Source organism: Salvelinus alpinus, chromosome 11, assembly GCF_045679555.1.
Source record: "Salvelinus alpinus chromosome 11, SLU_Salpinus.1, whole genome shotgun sequence".
Taxonomy (NCBI): domain Eukaryota; kingdom Metazoa; phylum Chordata; class Actinopteri; order Salmoniformes; family Salmonidae; genus Salvelinus; species Salvelinus alpinus.
Window position 1 is genome coordinate 35,599,160 of NC_092096.1, and position 18,535 is coordinate 35,617,694.

Sequence of the window (18,535 nt, forward strand, 5' to 3'; positions counted from 1 at the left end):
AACAAATCAGCCAAGACCTCAGAAAAAAAAGTGTAGACCTCCACAAATCTGGTTCATCCTTGGGAGCAATTTCCAAACGCCTGAAGGAACCACGTTCATCTGTACAAACAATAGTACGCAAGTATAAACACCATGGGACCACGCAGCCATCATACCACTCAGGAAGGAGACGCTTTCTGTCTCCTAGAGATGAACGTACTTTTAGTGCGAAAAGTGCAAATCAATCCCAGAACAACAGCAAAGGACCTTATGAAGATGCTGGAGGAAACAGGTACAAAAGTATCTATATCCACAGTAAAACGAGTCCTATATCGACATAACCTGAAAGGCCGCTCAGCAAGGAAGAAGCCACTGCTCCAAAACCGTCATAAAAAAGCCAGACTACGGTTTGCAACTGCACATGGGGACAAAGATCGTACTTTTGGAGAATGGTCTGATGAAACAAAAATAGAACTGTTTGGCCATAATGACCATCGTTATGTTTGGAGGAAAAAGGGGGAGGCTTGCAAGCCGAAGAACACCATCCAAACCGTGAAGCACGCGGGTGGCAGCATCATGTTATGGGGGTGTTTTGCTGCAGGAGGGACTGGTGCACTTCACAAAATAGATGGCATCATGAGGGAGGAAAATGATGTGGATATATTGAAGCAACATCTCAAGACATCAGTCAGGAAGTTAAAGCTTGGTCGCAAATGGGTCTTCCAAATGGACAATGACCCCAAGCATGCTTCCAAAGTTGTGGCAAAATTGCTTAAGGACAACAAAGTCAATGTATTGGAGTGGCCATCACAAAGCCCAGACCTCAATCCTTCAGAACATTTGTGGGCAGAACTGAAAAAGCGGGTGTGAGCAAGTAGGCCTACAAACCTGACTCGGTTACACCAGCTCTGTCAGGAGGAATGGGCCAAAATTCACCCAATTTATTGTGGGAAGCTTGTGGAAGGCTACCTGAAACGTTTGACCCAAGTTAAACAATTTAAAGGCAATGCTACCAAATACTAATTGACTGTACGTAAACTTCTGACCCACTGGGAATGTGATGAAAGAACAAAAGCTAAAATAAATCATTCTCTCTACTATTATTCTGACATTTCACATTCTTAAAACAACGTGGTGATCCTAACTGAACTAAGACAGAGAATTTTTACTAGGATTAAATGTCAGGAATTGTGAAAAACTGTGTTTAAATGTATTCGGCTAAGGTGTATGTAAACTTCCGACTTCAACTGTATACTGCTCTTACAAACTCATTTTCAAACTCATATCCAAACTCATATCCAAAGCAGCCAACACTGACCCTCAGGATCGTGCGGTAATGACATCACTCATCTAACAGGAATCTCTCTGTGTGTTGAAGATCTCCAGGTCCGGCTGTGGGGTTGTGTTGCCATGGTTTCAGGGGTTGCCGTGGTTGTAAATCGGTGGGCTGACTCACTGAGCGGAGGGCAGACAGACAGTGGTGGGATTTACTGAAACCCCTGAGACTACTGAAACCCTATTTACTGACAGAGAGGGCTTCTGGAGGCCATGCAAGGGAGTGTGTGTGTGTGTGTGTGTGTGTGTGTGTGTGTGTGTGTGTGTGTGTGTGTGTGTGTGTGTGTGTGTGTGTGTGTGTGTGTGTGTGTGTGTGTGTGTGTGTGTGTGTGTGTGTGTGTGTGTGTGTGTGTGTGTGTGTGTGTGTGTGTGTGTGTGTGTGTGTGTCTGTGCGCGTGTGCATGTTAGTTAGTTAGCATTTGTGAGTGCAGCCCAGTTTCTAGAGGCCAAAACCTTCACCCAAATCCCTAACTAAGCACATTCTAACAGCTCTGGGGTGAGAAAGAGATGGAAAAACACTCCCAGTGCTATGATATAGCTCTATCCATGTTTGCCTACAGATGGTTTAGAGGCTCTCTGTTTGTTTGTGACTGTGCAACTCTGTCATTAGGCTCGCTCTAAAGAACATTCCGGCACTTCCAAAAGAAACACTCCGGTACTTTGTGTTCCCACTCGGGCGTCCCTGCGTCTAACGATGGGAATACAGCGAGGGGGAATAGGCTGGATGAGAGGGTGAAAAGGAAAGGGGGGGGGGGATTGTGGTGGTGTCAAATAATGAATGAGACATGTTTTTAAAGAGGGGAAAGAAAGAGGGAAGAGGGGAAGATGAGGATGATGTAGCAGAAAAGAAACTAGGCCTAGAGACCATTCACCAGAGAGATGGTTTGTGTTTGGCATTTTCTGTGTCATTTTGGACTTTTAAATAAACTGGGTTCTTCCTTTTCAGAAGTTTTCCGCTTTGAAATTTCCTAAAAGTATTTACCACGGGGTAATGCATTATAGGCCAACACTACAGCAAACATAAAATAAGTAATTAACATAACATTTAATATCTACAGTGTCTTCCATCATGTATAATGTGCAGGCCAGGGGTGGGTGCTCGATGGCTCTCTAGTGCCATCAAGTGGTTGTATACTGTACTGTATCTGAGTTTACCCATTCTAATGTATGCATGGTAAAGATGACCATGACAAGACAATGACCTACTAGGAAATGGTTGAATGTTCTTTAAAATGACACACTCAATGTTAAGTAAGTGTGTTGGTTTTCTGATTGAAGATGGGTCCTATATGCTCACAGTGTTGCTGCCCCCGAAGACAGTCCCTTTTTTTCTATTAATTGATTAACCATTGTCCAGCTCCTGTCATCACTTTGGATGTGCATAAAACCCCCACCCTGAAGTCCTAACTTCTCTCTCTCCTTCTCTCTCTATTTCTCTCTCTCTCTCTCTCTCTCTCTCTCTCTCTCTCTCTCTCTCTCTCTCTCTCTCTCTCTCTCTCTCTCTCTATGTCTCTCTCTCTTTCTCTCTCTGTACAGATATGGAGACATGGTTCCTAAGACCATTGTAGGGAAGATCGTTGGTTCTGTCTGTTCTCTGAGCGGTGTGTTGGTCATCGCCCTGCCCGTGCCTGTCATCGTGTCCAACTTCAGCCGCATTTACCACCAGAGCCAGCGGGCAGACAAGAGACGCGCCCAAAAGGTACCCAACAATGTTCCACCCTCACGCCTGCCGTGACACCATAGGTCTTGGGCCATAAAGGTCATGAACCCTGACCTGGAAGGGTCCAACAGAGCTGTATGTGGTTGCGGCAATGTCCTAGAGAGAAAAAAATCACTCGCTGTAACCGATGTCTGTGTGTGTCCGAGAATGGAATGGAACTCGCAAACATGCTGCTATGCACAGATACGTACTGTACACACACTCCAGCAGAGATGGAAACAGCAGAGAGTGAGTTGTTGGGCGGTAGACACAGAGTGTATTGGAGAGCACATGGAAGATTACCAGGCTTTTGTGTTTGTGTGTGTGTGTACAAACGCAGTGTGTATGTGGGATAGTGTGTGATTATGTGTGTGTGTGTGTCTGTGTGTGTCCTTCCTGTGATATATTAACCGGAATGGCCATACGGGACCACCCCGACTTCCATATCAATAATTAGAGAAACACAGAGACGTCTCTATGTGCAAAGGAGTGGGCTACACAATGCACACATAGATATTACATGATACTTCACGGTTACTCCCTCACTCTTAAAGACGTCCTCCAGTGATTGTATTACTTTTCCTTTTGAAAAGCGATATCCCAAGTATGAACACAGTAAAAGTACACACACTAAAGGGTAAAAAAATATGTTTTACGCAAAATAGTGTTTTTTAGACACAACTGCAAACTTCAAGGAGTTGGTCTGATGGTGCCTTTGTGATGTCATCGACCTCCCCTCTTGCTTGAGGAACAATAGAGGAGCAATAGGACCAAAAGATGAAAGCCCCCCCACACACACACACACTTGTGTCGTGACTTACCTCGACCACTTATTGAGATGTGCCTTTTGTTAAGTAAATCAGGTGTTAAATGACTTGAAAAGTAGACTGGAGTCGGACTTTAAATTAGAACGCTAAATCCACACAGGAGACTTCGAGAAAGAGACACAGACAGACAGACAGACAGACAGACAGACAGACAGACAGACAGACAGACAGAGAGACAGAGAGACAGAGAGACAGAGAGACAAACAGACAGACAGACAGACAGACAGACGAGGAAAGGGGGAAAGATGGGGAGCGAGAGAGCGAGAATGGTGGGAGAGAGGGAAGGAGAGAATGAGAGAGAGGGGGGGAGAGGGAGAGAAGGAAGATAACTCGTGCCCCTGTTGAGCATCCAGTAAGTAGCTCCCTCCCAAGAACAACAATCTGTTTTTCCATTTCGGAGGGATGATGACTGAGCTCTGGGGTTTGACTGGAAACATGGATGTTAAACAGAGATACAGGATTGCTTGTGTGTGTGTGCTACTGAACCTCGCTGTGTGTTCCTCTATTTTATTCTATTGAACCTTTATTTAACTATGCAAGTCAGATAAAAACCAATTCTTATTTACAATGACTGTCTACCAAAAGGCAAAAGGCCTCCTGCGGGGACGGAGGCTGGGCAACAAATTTTTTTTTTTAAATGAAATTAAAATATAGGACAAAACACACATCACAACGAGACAACACAACACTACATAAAGAGAGAGACCTAAGAAAACAACATAGCATGACAACAACACAGCATGTTAGCAACAACATGACAACAACATGGTAGCAACACAACATGGCAGCAGCACAACATGGTAGCAGCACAAAACATGGTACAAACATTATTGGGCACAGACAACAGCACAAAGGGCAAGAAGGTAGAGACAACAATACATCACACAAGCAGCCACAGCTGTCAGTAAGAGTGTCCATGATTGAGTCTTTGAATGAAGAGATTGAGATAAAACTGTCCAGTTTGAGTGTTTGTTGCAGTGTTTGTTGCAGCTCGTTCCAGTCGCTAGCTGCAGCTAACTGAAAAGACGAGCGACCCAGGGATGTGTGTGCTCTGGGGACCTTTAACAGAATGTGACTGGCAGAACGGGTGTCGTATGTGGAGGATGAGGGCTGCAGTAAATATCTCAGATAAGGGGGCAATGCTGGTGCATGCATGTGCCTGTCTGTGCATAGTGGATACCAAGTTATTTTATTCACCAACATTCACCATAAAAGAGAGTGGCCTTGGATGAATACAGCTGCAATACAAGGTTTTCATCTAGCCACTGTCAGATAGTGGGATTTACAGGCTCGGAATTTACATGTATTACTGGAGAACATATTTATAGTCTTTCAAGCGCAGTGGGTCTCTCTGCTGTTTCTAGAGGCGTGCAGAAGGATGGTATGGCTTTCTGTTTTTTATGCTCACTCACTCACTCACACTCATTCACACACACACATACACACACATTCACTCACACACACTCTCACACTCACACTCACTCACGCACACATTCAGTGGCAGGCTAAATGCACGTGTGGTTTTGTTCACAAACAGAAAACCAAGCTTGGTAGAATTGCCGCGAGGAAGAGTGGAGGGACTAGCGCTTATTTGCAGTATAAAAGCAACGGGCTGCTGAGTGACCTCATTGGCGAGGTAACCGTGGATCCGAGTGGTGTTCTTTTGAATATATCTTTTTTCATTTTTTAAATATATTTTTGGGGGGAGGGTCCGTGAGATGCCGGTTAGTGCATGCCGAAAACCCGATTGGGGGATGGGGACAAGGGGACGCACCCTTCCCCTCTCTCTCATTCAGAGCTGTTACGTCTTCCATGGTGTCCCACCTCTCTAACGTCACTATTCACCCTCGACCACCACCCCTCTCTCTCTCTCTCTCTCTTATTCTCTATCTCACCCCCACCAAGACTGCACTGGGGCTCTGGTGCCAACTAATGGAACTGGGGGTGAATGGCTCACACTACCACTCCTCACCGGTGTCAGTGCATCCAATCCATGAGGCTTGGCCACAAGGTGGGGGTGGGGGGAAGAGAACTGCCTCCCGTCACCTTCGAATGGTGAAACGGGTCTCTCTGCAACCACCCTCATCTCTACTTCCCTGCTCTTGTTCTTCTTGTTCTTCTTCTCCTTTATCTGCTATTTCATTTCCATGTGTTTATTTTTTTTCTCACTTGCATTTTGGATTTCCCACGTTTTTAGCAAGGCTATGGGTATGACATCATCAGAACGCGTCATGGATCGCCATCACATGGAGGAATGAGATGCATGTCATCAGCCAGCAACCGATGCCACATGCTGGGGCGGAGTCAAAGTGACGCAGTGAAGCTTATTGGAGGACGGTGTCCCACACATAACTTCCAAGTTCTGAGTTCCAAATTCCACATGTCCGAAGAACAGGATTTTATAGACATTCTCCTTGGTTCATTCCTCTGCGTCTCATTGAATCCGGCCCGGTATGGAAAGGCTACGGTGGCTCTCGTGGGTCAAATGAGGCTTGAGTCAACACTGACCAACAGAAAAACAGAAAGACAGACACAAACGTCAGGACAAATAGGCCTACCAGTATACACATCAACAACAGATGTCTTGAAATGTTTTTGTTGTTGTTGAAAGGCTGAGTTTGAACCAATGAGTGATTCATCAAAAACCATGGGAGGATATTGAGCTTGGAGGGGGAGATCAATGGAGATGGACAGACCCTAATGTTCTCATAATGTTCCTGTGCCACAGCAGAAGGTTGCAGTAACGTTGTGAGAGCATTAGCTCCGTCCCTCTCTGTCTCCTGCTCTGGTTGGTTGGTCCCCTGTCTACCCCGTGGAGGGACATGTTTTGTAGTCTGTTTAAAGTGTTAATATGTGTCCATCTTTGTTTTTGTGCCCAAAAGGCATCAAAGGCAGCAGGCCAGGCGCTGGTGTGCAAGGCCAACCCCATGTTCGATACGCACCACAATCACCTATTGCACTGCCTGGAGAAGACCACGGTAAGAACAATGCTTTACAAATTACTGTGGTGGAGAATAGGAGACATATCCACTGCTGTTATCTATGTATGTTCATGACGAAGCAGAAGCCATGAATTAAGAGTACGGGCATTTTGCTACGCCCGCAATCTACTAACCACGTGTATGTGACCAATAAAATGTGATTTGAAGAGTATAGTACGGTATCCATATTAGGAAGTCGTCAGATGTCAGGCAAAACTCCTAATATGGATGCTGTAGTCTGCACTTTTGTTTTGTCTCGATCCTTGTCCACAAAAGTAACATGTGTGGTCTCTATCTCTCTCTCTCATTCCATCCTCCCCCTCTCTCTCAGAATCATGAGTTTGTGGATGAGCAAACGTTTGAGACCAGCCTACTGGAGGTTTCCATGGCGAAGCACCCGCCTCACTCCCCCTCCCTCTCCTCTGGCTCCTCCTCCCAAGGCCTGTCGTGCTGCTCGCGACGCAACAAGAGGAAGAGCTTCAACGTGCCCAACTCCAACATGACTGGAGGGCATAGGAACAGCATCCAGGAGCTTAGCACCATCCACATCAGAGAGAGACCCATCACTAACAGGTACAGACATACATGCAGTGTACACACACGTGAACAGTATCTTCTCTATTTTCACAAATGATTTCCCACTTGTTTTACAAGAAGCTAAAAGTAGCTGATGATTGCACACGCTACACATCCGCACCTACAACCTGTGAGCTCACTGAGACTCTTAGCAGGGCTTTACAGTCAGTATCAGAATGGGTAATTCACAATAAATTGGCCTTAAATCCATCTAAAACTCTTGGTTTCATATTATTTATTTGATGTATGTTGTATTGTTTTGTACTTGGTGATGTATGTGTATGTATGTATGTTTTATGTGGACCCCATTAAGAGTAGCTGCTACATGTGTAGTATCTAATGGGGATTCTAATAAACTAAACTGAATATGCAAACACACACACTGTATACACACACATACACACATTAACGAATAGAATGAAGGACCGATCGACAACAGGTACACACGCACACGCACACACACACACACACACACACACACACACACACACACACACACACACACACACACACACACACACACACACAAACACACACACATATACTTAATACATATTCATAGACCACATAATATACACACAAATATGCATTCATAGTGGTTGTTATGGCAGCATCGCACACACACAGACACAAACACACAGTGTGCCAGTCTCTTCCAATGGTGAGTCAGTGTGTTGGTATGCTGGCTATGTCCAGCTGTGGCATGGTTTCGGTGTATGTGTGGTCCGTCTGGTCTGGGAACCCTGGCCATGGAATGTACAGTTGTCTTGTCTCTCTGTGTTACTAAACACTGGACCACTTTCTCTCTGGCTGGACATCCTCTCTGTCTCTGTCTATTTCACCTTTCTTGTTCTTCTCCCCCCCTCTCCAGTCGCTCCAGTCTGAACGCTAAGTTCGAGGAGACGGTGCCTCTGAACTGCAAGCAGCCCTACATCACGGCGGCCGTCATCACGCTGCCCACGCCGCCCGTCACCACGCCCGAGAACGACGGCTCCGCCTCCTCCCCTGACTACTCACAGGCCAACATCGTCAGAGTGTCCGCACTCTAGGCCCCTCGCCCCCCACCCCATCTCCATGGCAACCCTAACACGGAGAGAGAGATAGAGAGAGCTAGAGAAGAGAGACCCTTCCCTGCTCCAATCAGAGAACGGAGGGGAGGGGGTAAGGGGAGGTGTGGTGGTTAGGGGGGACAGTTTAGGCTGCAGGATCCTTTTTGTTTTCCTACACGTAGCTACTACACGTCTGCTCTTGTGGTGAAATAAAGTTGCAGTGTAAAGCTGCAGCAGAAAGCTCCGCCTTGGATTTTTTGGTGGGTGAGAGACTGCGTTGCCGTGGCGACTGAGATTAGCGCCTTACAAATTAGCGGAGAGCGTTTAGCCACCTGGCTAACTAACTAACTGCAGCTACTCCCTCCAAACACTCTTCAAGGGAAAACTTACCATTACTATTTTTTCTATATTGTGTGTCTAAATGTGATGTCTTAAAACCGAAATGGGGGAGGTGGAATTTGTATTGGTTTTTATTGTTTGTTAAGGCCGTGAGTTTGACTAGAGCAGATGTATATTTGCCATGTTCTGAAATGTGTGGAGTAGGAAAGAAAAGAAAAAGTAATTTAAAATATTTTGACAAAAAGGAGAGCAAGGTGGTGTATGCACTGTGTGTGCTATGTGTGTACATCTTTTCCTAACTTATCAGGAGTCACCAAAAAAGTCACCAAAATGTCCTGACAAGGTAAGAAAACTAGAAAATGTTTGAAAAGTCAGGACTGAATTTGTTAAAATTCAATTTTAGGCTTAAGGGTTAGGTTTATGGTTTGGGGTTTATGTTAGGGTTACGTTTAAGGTTAGGGTTAGGAGTTAAGGTTTAGGGTTACAGGTTGTGGTTAAGGTTAGGGTTAGGAGTTAAGGTTTAGGGTTACAGGTTGTGGTTAAGGTTAGGGTTAAGGTTAGGTTAAGGGCAGAGTACGCGAGTGAAGTGGAACGGAGCTGGAGCATCATCCTTCTTGCCCGCTCCAATTTTGCTCCAGTAGCGCTCATTTCACGAGCCCAGGGCATGCCCGGGTAAGCATGCATGTTTACTTGTGTGCTGCTATAGCCCCTTTCTTTAGCTACTGGCAGCTGCAAAATCAAGGTGACTTACAAAGATGACGGCCTAGAGCAAGAGAGAGAGTGCAGTGATGTAGTGTGCAGTGATGTGTCCACAACTAAAGAATCATTGTGGAATCTGAAAAGACACATATCCCGAAAGTATGATGGTGTACTTATTACGTGCACATGCTAAAAGAAAGGAAAGAGTGTGTAGCTCATTAAGTGTGTCATTGTAGCAAAGTGTTTATCAACAAGAAATCAGATCTCTTAAAAGTTTCCTTCATTTTTGCTATATTACCTATACAATAGGCCATACTTGATTTTGTCCCAATAGGCCTGGCATATTCCAACTTTCAAGGAGCTTTCCGTTTTGGTTGGGTTATTTTGCCTAAAAACCTTTAGGCAGTGGTGGAAAAGTACAGTTTTGTCATACTTGAGTAAAAGTAAAGATACCTTAATAGAAAATGACTCAAGTAGAAGTGAAAGTCACCCAGTAAAATAGTACTTGAGTAAAAGTTTTAAAGTATTTGGTTTTAAATATACTTAAGTATGAAAAGTAAAAGTATAAATAATTTCAAATTGATTATATTATTATATGATTATATTATTATTTTTTAATTTACGGATAGCCAGGGGCTATCCCCAACACTCAGACATAATTTACAAATGAAGCATGTGTGTTTAGTGAGTCCGCCAGATCAGAGGCAGTAGCAATGACCGGGAATGTTTTCTTGATAAACGCATAAATTGGACAATTTTCCTGTCCTGCTCAGCATTCAAAATATAGTGAGCACTTTTGGGTGTCAGGGAAAATGTATGGATTAAAAAGTACCTGATTGTCTTTACCTGATTGTCTAAAAGTAAAAGTAGTCAAAAATAGAAATTGTAAAGTACAGATACCCAAAAAAACTTATTAAGTACTTTACACCACTGCCTTTAGGCCTACCTATGAAAAAATAAAAATGAAAAACTGCCCAGCCTAGCAAGGGTGGCTAAAAGGATGTTTACCATCCACAGTGGCTCTGAAGCGCGGATAGGATATTCTCCGCTGCTGGCCTGCTATCCAGGCACCTGACCCTGAAGGCTAAACTGGCATTTTTCGTTTAATTTGTCACAGCCGATATGCGATATGCACATAAGTCACAGCCGATATGCGCAATTTATAGACTATAATGGTTTAATACAACAAAATGTTGAGCGCTTAATGTCCATGTCTCCCTACCAGCCTAGTGTGTCGCATTCTCAAATGCTTCACAATGCATTTCTTTGTAGGCTATAGCCTTGAAATAATTGAAATAATATAGCCTAAGTACTTCATTTCCGTTCCTTATTAGGCTCCCTGTTTGGCTCCTGACCTATTTCGAGTGTTTATCAGTGGTGTAGTACTCGAGTCTCAAGTCCGGTCTCGAGACCACGTATTGAGTGTCTTGGTCTTGTCTCGGTGTCGGATACATTTGTACTCTGTCTTGACTCGGTCTAGGACAGTGAGGACGCAAATTTCTCCCGAGACCAGCTGAGACCAGAGAAGTAAAAAAAAAACGAGTAATATCAGCTTCAATTCAATCAGCGCATAAAACTGCTTCGCCAGGCCAAATATACACTCCTTTCTTGAAACATTAGTACAGTATGTTAACATACGTTATATCTATTACAGACATGTTTGCGCAGTGGCGAACCTATAGGCCTTCGGTGTGTGACAGGTTCGTGATTCTGAAAGGACAGCAACCGTAATACCAGGCTATACGCAGGCATAAACCGTATACCCACGTTTTGTCAGTGGGCATTGCGTATACTGACTGCTTAATCCCTACTGGTGCATAAAAAAGTAGCGTAGTGGAGGTACAAGATGTATCAATTATGTGGTACAATAGAGAAATCATGCACAAAGTAGCCTACACAATCACAAGTGTTGGTTACTAGGCCATTTTTGATGCGCAATTGTCATCATGTGCTGCTTGCATCAGGATCATAGACATGGATGGGCCTGGGTGGACAGAACCACTCACTGGGTGGACAGAACCACCCACTGGGGAGCCAGGCCCACAGGCTCACCCAATCAGATTGATGTAGTTTAAGCATTGTTGTGGACACGAGATCATTACATTTTAGTATTTTTTCAAATTTTGAGAGTGAAAATCAGAAAAATCTATTGGAAAACACAGGTTGCCATTCCTTCACTGGGCGGGCCGTTTGGGAACTTTTTAGCAAAATGTGAGTGTACACACTTCTCCAGGTACCACTACACCACTGCTTAGGGCTGACGGAAAGACAGCAGTCACACACAGCATGGTGATAAAGGATAAGCAGTCCATAAACTCGGACATAATAAGCCAGTAGGTCCCAATCATAAGAATACAAAACACAACCATTAAGCATTTCCCAATCAAAATGTACAACTATTTCCTCCCGTTGCAAAAATAGCACTTTTGACAGTGGAACTGACAGCGTTCTAACTACTTTGCAGATATAAAACAGACAATCATAATATCAGTCAAAAAATATAAAATTCCCAGTTTATGCTACAAAAAAAACTTTATAAGAGATTTAAAAAAAATAGTTTACACTTGACTCAACGTTCCATGATGTACACTAAGGCATTGTTGGCAGAATAGATGGATGCAGTTCAATGCATGATTAATATAATGAATATAATGAGTGACTGACTGTTTCCCCTCATATTGTTATTCGGTGGCTATACACAGCTAGACATGCAGGTGTCATTTGGTTAGCTAGCAAGAACTTGAACGAGTGTTATTCAGTTAGCATACAGTTGAAGTCGGAGGTTTACATACACCTTAGCCAAATACATTTAAACTCAGTTTTTCACAATTCCTGACATTTAATCCTAGAAAAAAATCAGTTAGGATCACCACTTTATTTTAAGAATGTGAAATGTCAGAATAATAGTAGAGAGAATGATTTCTTTCAACTTTAATTTCTTTCATCACATTCCCAGTGGGTCAGAAGTTTACATACACTCAATTAGGATTTGGTAGCATTGCCTTTAAATTGTTTAACTTGGGTCAAACATTTCGGGTAGCCTTCCACAAGCTTCCCACAATAGGTTGGGTGAATTTTGGTCTGACTTTGTTGTCCTTAAGCCATTTTGCCACAACTTTGGAAGTATGCTTGGAGTCATTGTCCATTTGGAAGACCCATTTGTGAGCTAGCTTTAACTTCCTTGACTGATGTCTTGAGATGTTGCTTCAATATATCCACATCATTTTCCTTCCTCATGTTGCCATCTATTTTGTGAAGTGCACCAGTCCCTCCTGCAGCAAAGTACCCCCACAACATGATGCTGCCACCCCCGTACTTCACGGTTGGGATGGTGTTCTTCGGCTTGCAAGCCTCCCCCTTTTCCTCCAAACATAACGATGGTCATTATGGCCAAACAGTTCTATTTTTGTTTCATCAGACCAGAGGACATTTCTCCAAAAGTACGATCTTTGTCGCCATGTACAGTTGCAAACCGTAATCTGGCTTTTTTATGGCGGTTTTGGAGCAGTGGCTTCTTCCTTGCTGAGCGGCCTTTCAGGTTATGTCGATATAGGACTCGTTTTACTGTGGATATAGATACTTTTGTACCTGTTTCCTCCAGCATCTTCACAAGGTAATTTGCTGTTGTTCTGGGATTGATTTGCACTTTTCGCACCAAAGTACGTTCATCTCTAGGAGACTGAGTCAATTTTCCTGAGCGGTATGATGGCTGCGTGGTCCCATGGTGTTTATACTTACGTTCTATTGTTTGTACAGATGAATGTGGTACCTTCAGGCATTTGGAAATTTCTCCCAAGGATGAACCAGACTTGTGGAGGTCTACACTTTTTTCTGAGGTCTTGGCTGATTTGTTTTGATTTTCCCATGATGTCAAGCAAAGAGGCATCGAGTTTGAAGGTAGGTCTTGAAATACATCCACAAGTACACCTCCAATTGACTCAAATTATGTCAATTAGCCTATCAGAAGCTTCTAAAGCCATGACATCATTTTCTGGAATTTTCCAAGCTGTTTAAAGGCACAATCAACTTAGTGTATATAAACCTCTGACCCACTGGAATTGTGATACAGTGAATTATAAGTGAAATAATCTGTCTGTTAACAATTCTTGGAAAAATTACTTGTGTCATGCACACAGTAGATGTCCTAACCGACTTGCCAAAACTACAGTTTGTTAACAAGAAATTTGTGGAGTGGTTGAAAAACTAGTTTTAATGAGTCCAACCTATGTGTATGTAAACTTCCGACTTCAACTGTATCTCTTGCGTTCGCAAATTCACTCTGGCTATCTCCTCCAATTTAAGAGCACTCTCGTCTGAGTGTGCGAGAGTACAAAACAACTGATGAATTTACGAATGTGCAACACCCGCTGAATATGACCATTGTCAGTAAACGTAGACAAAAAAGTAATAGTTAGTGAAGATCGCTCTAGATAACATGTAAACAGCCCAACCAGCTCTGCTACGTTGAGTAAAATGGTCAGAGTGAGGTGTTCTCTCATTTGTGTCTAGAAGCAGCTAGCTAGCAAGTTAGCCAACTTTAACCAGTTAGCTTGGGTACTTGGTTGGGACAAGCATGCATTGGCAGGCAAGCTGCAGAAGGACGAGGAGACTACCATTTTGTGGTTTTTGGCGAAAGCGCTCTAATGATATAAAGTCGCGCTGTTGCAACTGCCTGTAAACACACAGTCCAGTTCAAAGTGAATGATGGCAGGCCCGTGTGGAAAATGGCTTGTTTAAAGGCCTACTGTAGCTCTGATTGGCTATAGCTCACCAGTGTGTAGACTCCGGGCCTCGACAAGACAGATGTTTTCATTCGGTTTTATTTACTGCAGTGTCTATTAATTGATAACACCTGCTGCAACTGCTGCAAACTAGCTGACAACAAATGCTAGCTAGCTAGACCGTGGGAAACTACTGCTCACTATTGCGTAGTGACCTGTTCGGCCGTCAAGAAGGCAAAAGTTTCCATACATTTTGTAAAAAAACGGTCCCAACTATTAAGTCAAAATGTGATTGGTTGATTCTACTGTCACTCCAAATGTTTGCCCTAATACAGTTGAATGGTGGATGCATTTATCTAGCTTCTGATAGCCAAGGACTGACTTAGCTAGCTAGATTTATCTCCCCAGAGACCAGCAAAGAAAATCCTGGTTTGATCTTTTTTTCTCTTCAGTGTTAACCCTTTCCTTTTCAACAAAACTAAATAGATTAAATCAGAACATAATTGAAAATAATATCATTATTATTATATTATTATAATAATTATTTTATAAATCCTTAGTCCTTCTCTGAAGGCGTAGAAGGCCCATTGTTCCCCACTGTGTTTGGGTTAGTAATATTTGAAGAGTGGCTCTATTTTCCTCAACATGCATTTCTTCACTATTCAGAATGTCTAAAGAATCCACATGCTGTTCTGAAATATGAACACAGAAATACTGGACCTTTTGAACTCTTATTATAGTGGTGATTTGACAAAATTGCAATCATGGTCTCACATTTTTCTGGTCTCGGTCTTGACTCGGTCTCGGACCCATTGTCACCCTCCTGGTCTTGGTCTTGAATCGATCTCGCTTTAGGTGGTCTCGAACACAACACTGGTTCATATGCTGTTTAATGTGACATATAGTCTATTTGAAATGATGAGCACTTCTTACATTCACCGTTTTATTTTTATGATAATACTTTTCATTCAAATCATATGGTTTGGTTTCAATACTTCAAAACCAATTAGTAGGTCCAGGTAGTCACAAAAATAGATAGGTGTTGGTTAAATTGTGATTTAATGAATGGAGCGAATTTGGAGCAGCAGTTTTCTTTCTGGTGAGAGAGGAGCGTTTTTTAGGGGAGTGGTTGGAAAGAACGTGGAGCTGTGTGCAAGCACAACTCCATGAGCAGTGAGCGGGATTTCCTACCGCTCAACTCCGCTCACGTACTCTGGTTAAGGGTTAGGGTTAGTTTAGGGGTTAGGGAAAATAGGATTTTGAATTGGAATACATTTTTACTCCCCAAAAAGTATTGAAAAGTGTGTGCATGTGGGTGTGGGTGTACATGGTTTCCAACCTTATCAGGATCGCAATGTCCTAACAATTCACCAGAATGGCCTGATGAGGTAGGAAAACAAGGACATTTTTGAAAAGTCAGGACCTTTTTCATGTCCTGAAGGGTTAGGTTTAGGGTTTGGGGTTAGGGTTATGTTTTGTGTGTGCCTGTGTATGTGTGTTTTTAGTTTTACTATTCTTGTGGAGACCAGAAGTCCTCACAAGGATAGTAAAACAAGGAACATTCGGAAAAGTGGAAAAAATTTGCCAGTCCCCACAAGGAAAAAGGCTATTTTAGGTTTAGGTTTAGGGTTAGGGTTACATTTAGGGTTAGGGTTCAGGTTAAGGTTTGGTTTAAGAGGGTTTCTGTTTGTGCTGGTATCAAACCTTGGGTCGAGCGGGCCTATTGCAACTTTCTGCTCTGTCTGTATATTGCAAGTCAGTGTTAAGGTTAGGGTTAAGGGTAAGGAGTTAGGGAAAATAGGATTTTGAATGGGAATCAATTGTTTAGGGAGGGCTACTGTGTGTGGGGGGAGGGCTTTGTGCGTGTGTGTGTGTGTGTGTGTGTGTGTGTGTGTGTGTGTGTGTGTGTGTGTGTGTGTGTGTGTGTGTGTGTGTGTGTGTGTGTGTGTGTGTGTGTGTGTGTGTGTGTGTGTGTGTGTGTGTGTGTGTGTGTGTGTGCGCATGACCCCATTGCTCTCACCTGTATGTGTATGTGTGACATTAGCATGAGCAATAAGGGTTGAGTCCTCAGTGTGTGTGCTGTATATATTGGTGATCTAGCATATCACACTCGCCCTTTCTCTCAGAGCTGACTTACTTGTGTACCTACTTATATGAAAGAGATGATTGTTCCTCTCCTGTCCGTCCTGTCCTCTCTAACCGAACGGCCATTGTGAATACTGAATACCTTTGATGCCATTTTGAAACTATCCTTCTCTCTCAACCAGAGTTGACTACTTCATTTGTCGTGGTTTATCGTTCAAAGCAGCACCCACATGATGCCTGACCTTGAAATGGGTTTATTGTTTCTTTTATTGAGGGTTTATTGAGGTTTTTATAGATATATCGATGAGTTTATCCAAACTCCAATGTTGTGTTTTGTCTTGTTTTATGCATCGTGGACATGCTAAAGCAGATTGACTGAGGGGAATAGAAGAAGTCTTATATGAACACACAGATATTTGAGTCCATTCCATTTTGATACAAAGCTGATTTCCTTCTGAATATGAGGATAAAACTGTGATTAGACTTTTATTTTGAAGGTCTCTGTTCATTTGAAGTGCATGTGTTTGCTACAGACAGTATGAAGTTTGTTTTGTTCCTGATTTGTACCACACAAGCCTCCATACTTTATCACCAAATGGGGGTTTGGTATGGAAAATGAAAATGAAAGTGTAAAGAAAGCTCCTGTACCAGTCTACCAAACATGATTGACTGAAAGTGTTTATTGAGCGGACGCTCTATGATAATTCTATCTTGTCGTGACTGATAGGGCTCAGCTATCATCGTAGCTAGAACACTCTCAGCGCTTGGCGGGGATGGAATCCTGTAACCATTCCAAATCAGTACAACAAAATCAATGCAAATGCATTGAATGACACTTTCATATCCAGCGAGCTGATTTAACGATATTCTATTTCTCGGCTGTGAGATCTCGGGAGGTTCTATCGAGAACTTGTCATTTCCGATGACGATGGATATTTTTCTTTTCCGCTTTTACGTTTTCCAAGATGGCTGACGTTGGTGGACTGAACGTGGCTCTTGAGACTGCTGAAGCGAATGCCACACCCCCTGCTCCAACCCCCGCCCCTTTCCCACCGCCCCGCCCCCAAACCTGTCCACTTCACCATCACTGCTTGACTATGACGTGACATATGCAACAATTCTTTGGTTTGTTGGTAAAGATATGCTTTGTATCAGAGAGCAGAGGGAGTGGGAGAGAGACAATAGAGAAACACAAATACATATTTTTAAAAATATCAAATGATGTTGAAATATCTGTCTTTTTCTGTTCATGTAAAAAAGAAAAAAAGAATTACAACTGTTGCTAGTACACATGTGCTGTAAATTGTTCTTTGGTGTAGTAAAAATCATCATGGTTTAGTCGTTTTTAAAAATCCGTTTCACCGAAGGTTCTAGTGTCTTATTTTAGTTAGCCTTCTGCTCCACCGCATTTTAAGAACCGGCTTAATATTTTTCTAAGAGAAAATGCATGCGTTTGCTGGAGAACTTTGGGTTTAGTGTTGCACAAGGGCAGGCGTTGTCTCTGGATACATCCCAAATGGCACCCTGTTCCCTATATAGTGCACTACTTTTGATCAGGGCACATTGGGCTCTGGTCAAACGTAGTGCACTATATAGGGAGTAGGGTGCCATTTGGGACACAAATTCTGTCTTTCAGTTTCCATGCCTAAGTGAAAAACTTTTAAGGGTGAAGGAGTGTACTTAGGTCTTGTACATGAGATTATGTAAATTGAAGAAGTTAAAAGGATGATTATATGACGATTACTTTTGATCTGTTACAGCTTGTGTTGACAAAAATACTGTATATGAATTATTGAAAAGATATTAAAAAAATACAATTCAATTGTTTAGTCCGGTGCAGTGTCTATGAGTAAATAGAATAAATAATTGTCCTATTAAAATACTTATATAAGACTGGTTGTCTTCTTTTGACATCAACATTTAGATGTTTTCAAAGTCAATGTACGGTCTGCTTTGCTGCACCGGTATCATGTACTGTATTTCTGCTTATACGCTATGTTGTATACCCACATATTTCAGTGTATCTTCTGCACCAAAGAACACATATTGCTGTTGATACAACATGTACAGTGCCTTCAGAAAGTATTCACACCCCTTGACTTTTTCCACATTTTGTTGTGTTACAGGCTGAATTTAAAATGGATAAGTTGTCGGAGAGGACAAAAAACGCTCAGGGATTTCACCATGAGGCCAATCAATGGTGACTTTAAAACAGTTACGGAGTTTAATGGCTGCAGGAGAAAAC

General features: G+C 42.8%; 1 protein-coding gene across 3 annotated transcripts in view; it reads left to right on the forward strand.

Moving 5' to 3' along the window:
• The window catches only part of kcnd2 (potassium voltage-gated channel, Shal-related subfamily, member 2), a 199,518-nt gene extending 181,335 nt beyond the window's left edge, over window positions 1-18,183 (forward strand). The window contains exons 3-7 of one of the 3 annotated variants that reach the window (XR_011666901.1): window positions 2,851-3,013; window positions 6,723-6,818; window positions 7,153-7,394; window positions 8,269-9,239; window positions 9,285-18,183. Coding sequence is in view for 2 of the 3 variants with exons in the window: in XM_071332747.1 (XP_071188848.1) it covers window positions 2,851-3,013; window positions 5,378-5,476; window positions 6,723-6,818; window positions 7,153-7,394; window positions 8,269-8,446 (778 nt within the window). In the remaining variant the exon portion in view is untranslated. Of the gene's footprint in view, window positions 1-2,850; window positions 3,014-5,377; window positions 5,477-6,722; window positions 6,819-7,152; window positions 7,395-8,268 lie in introns of all 3 variants that reach the window. The other 2 variants (XM_071332747.1, XM_071332746.1) reach the window with 2 other exon arrangements.
• The last annotated feature ends 352 nt before the right edge of the window (window positions 18,184-18,535 follow it).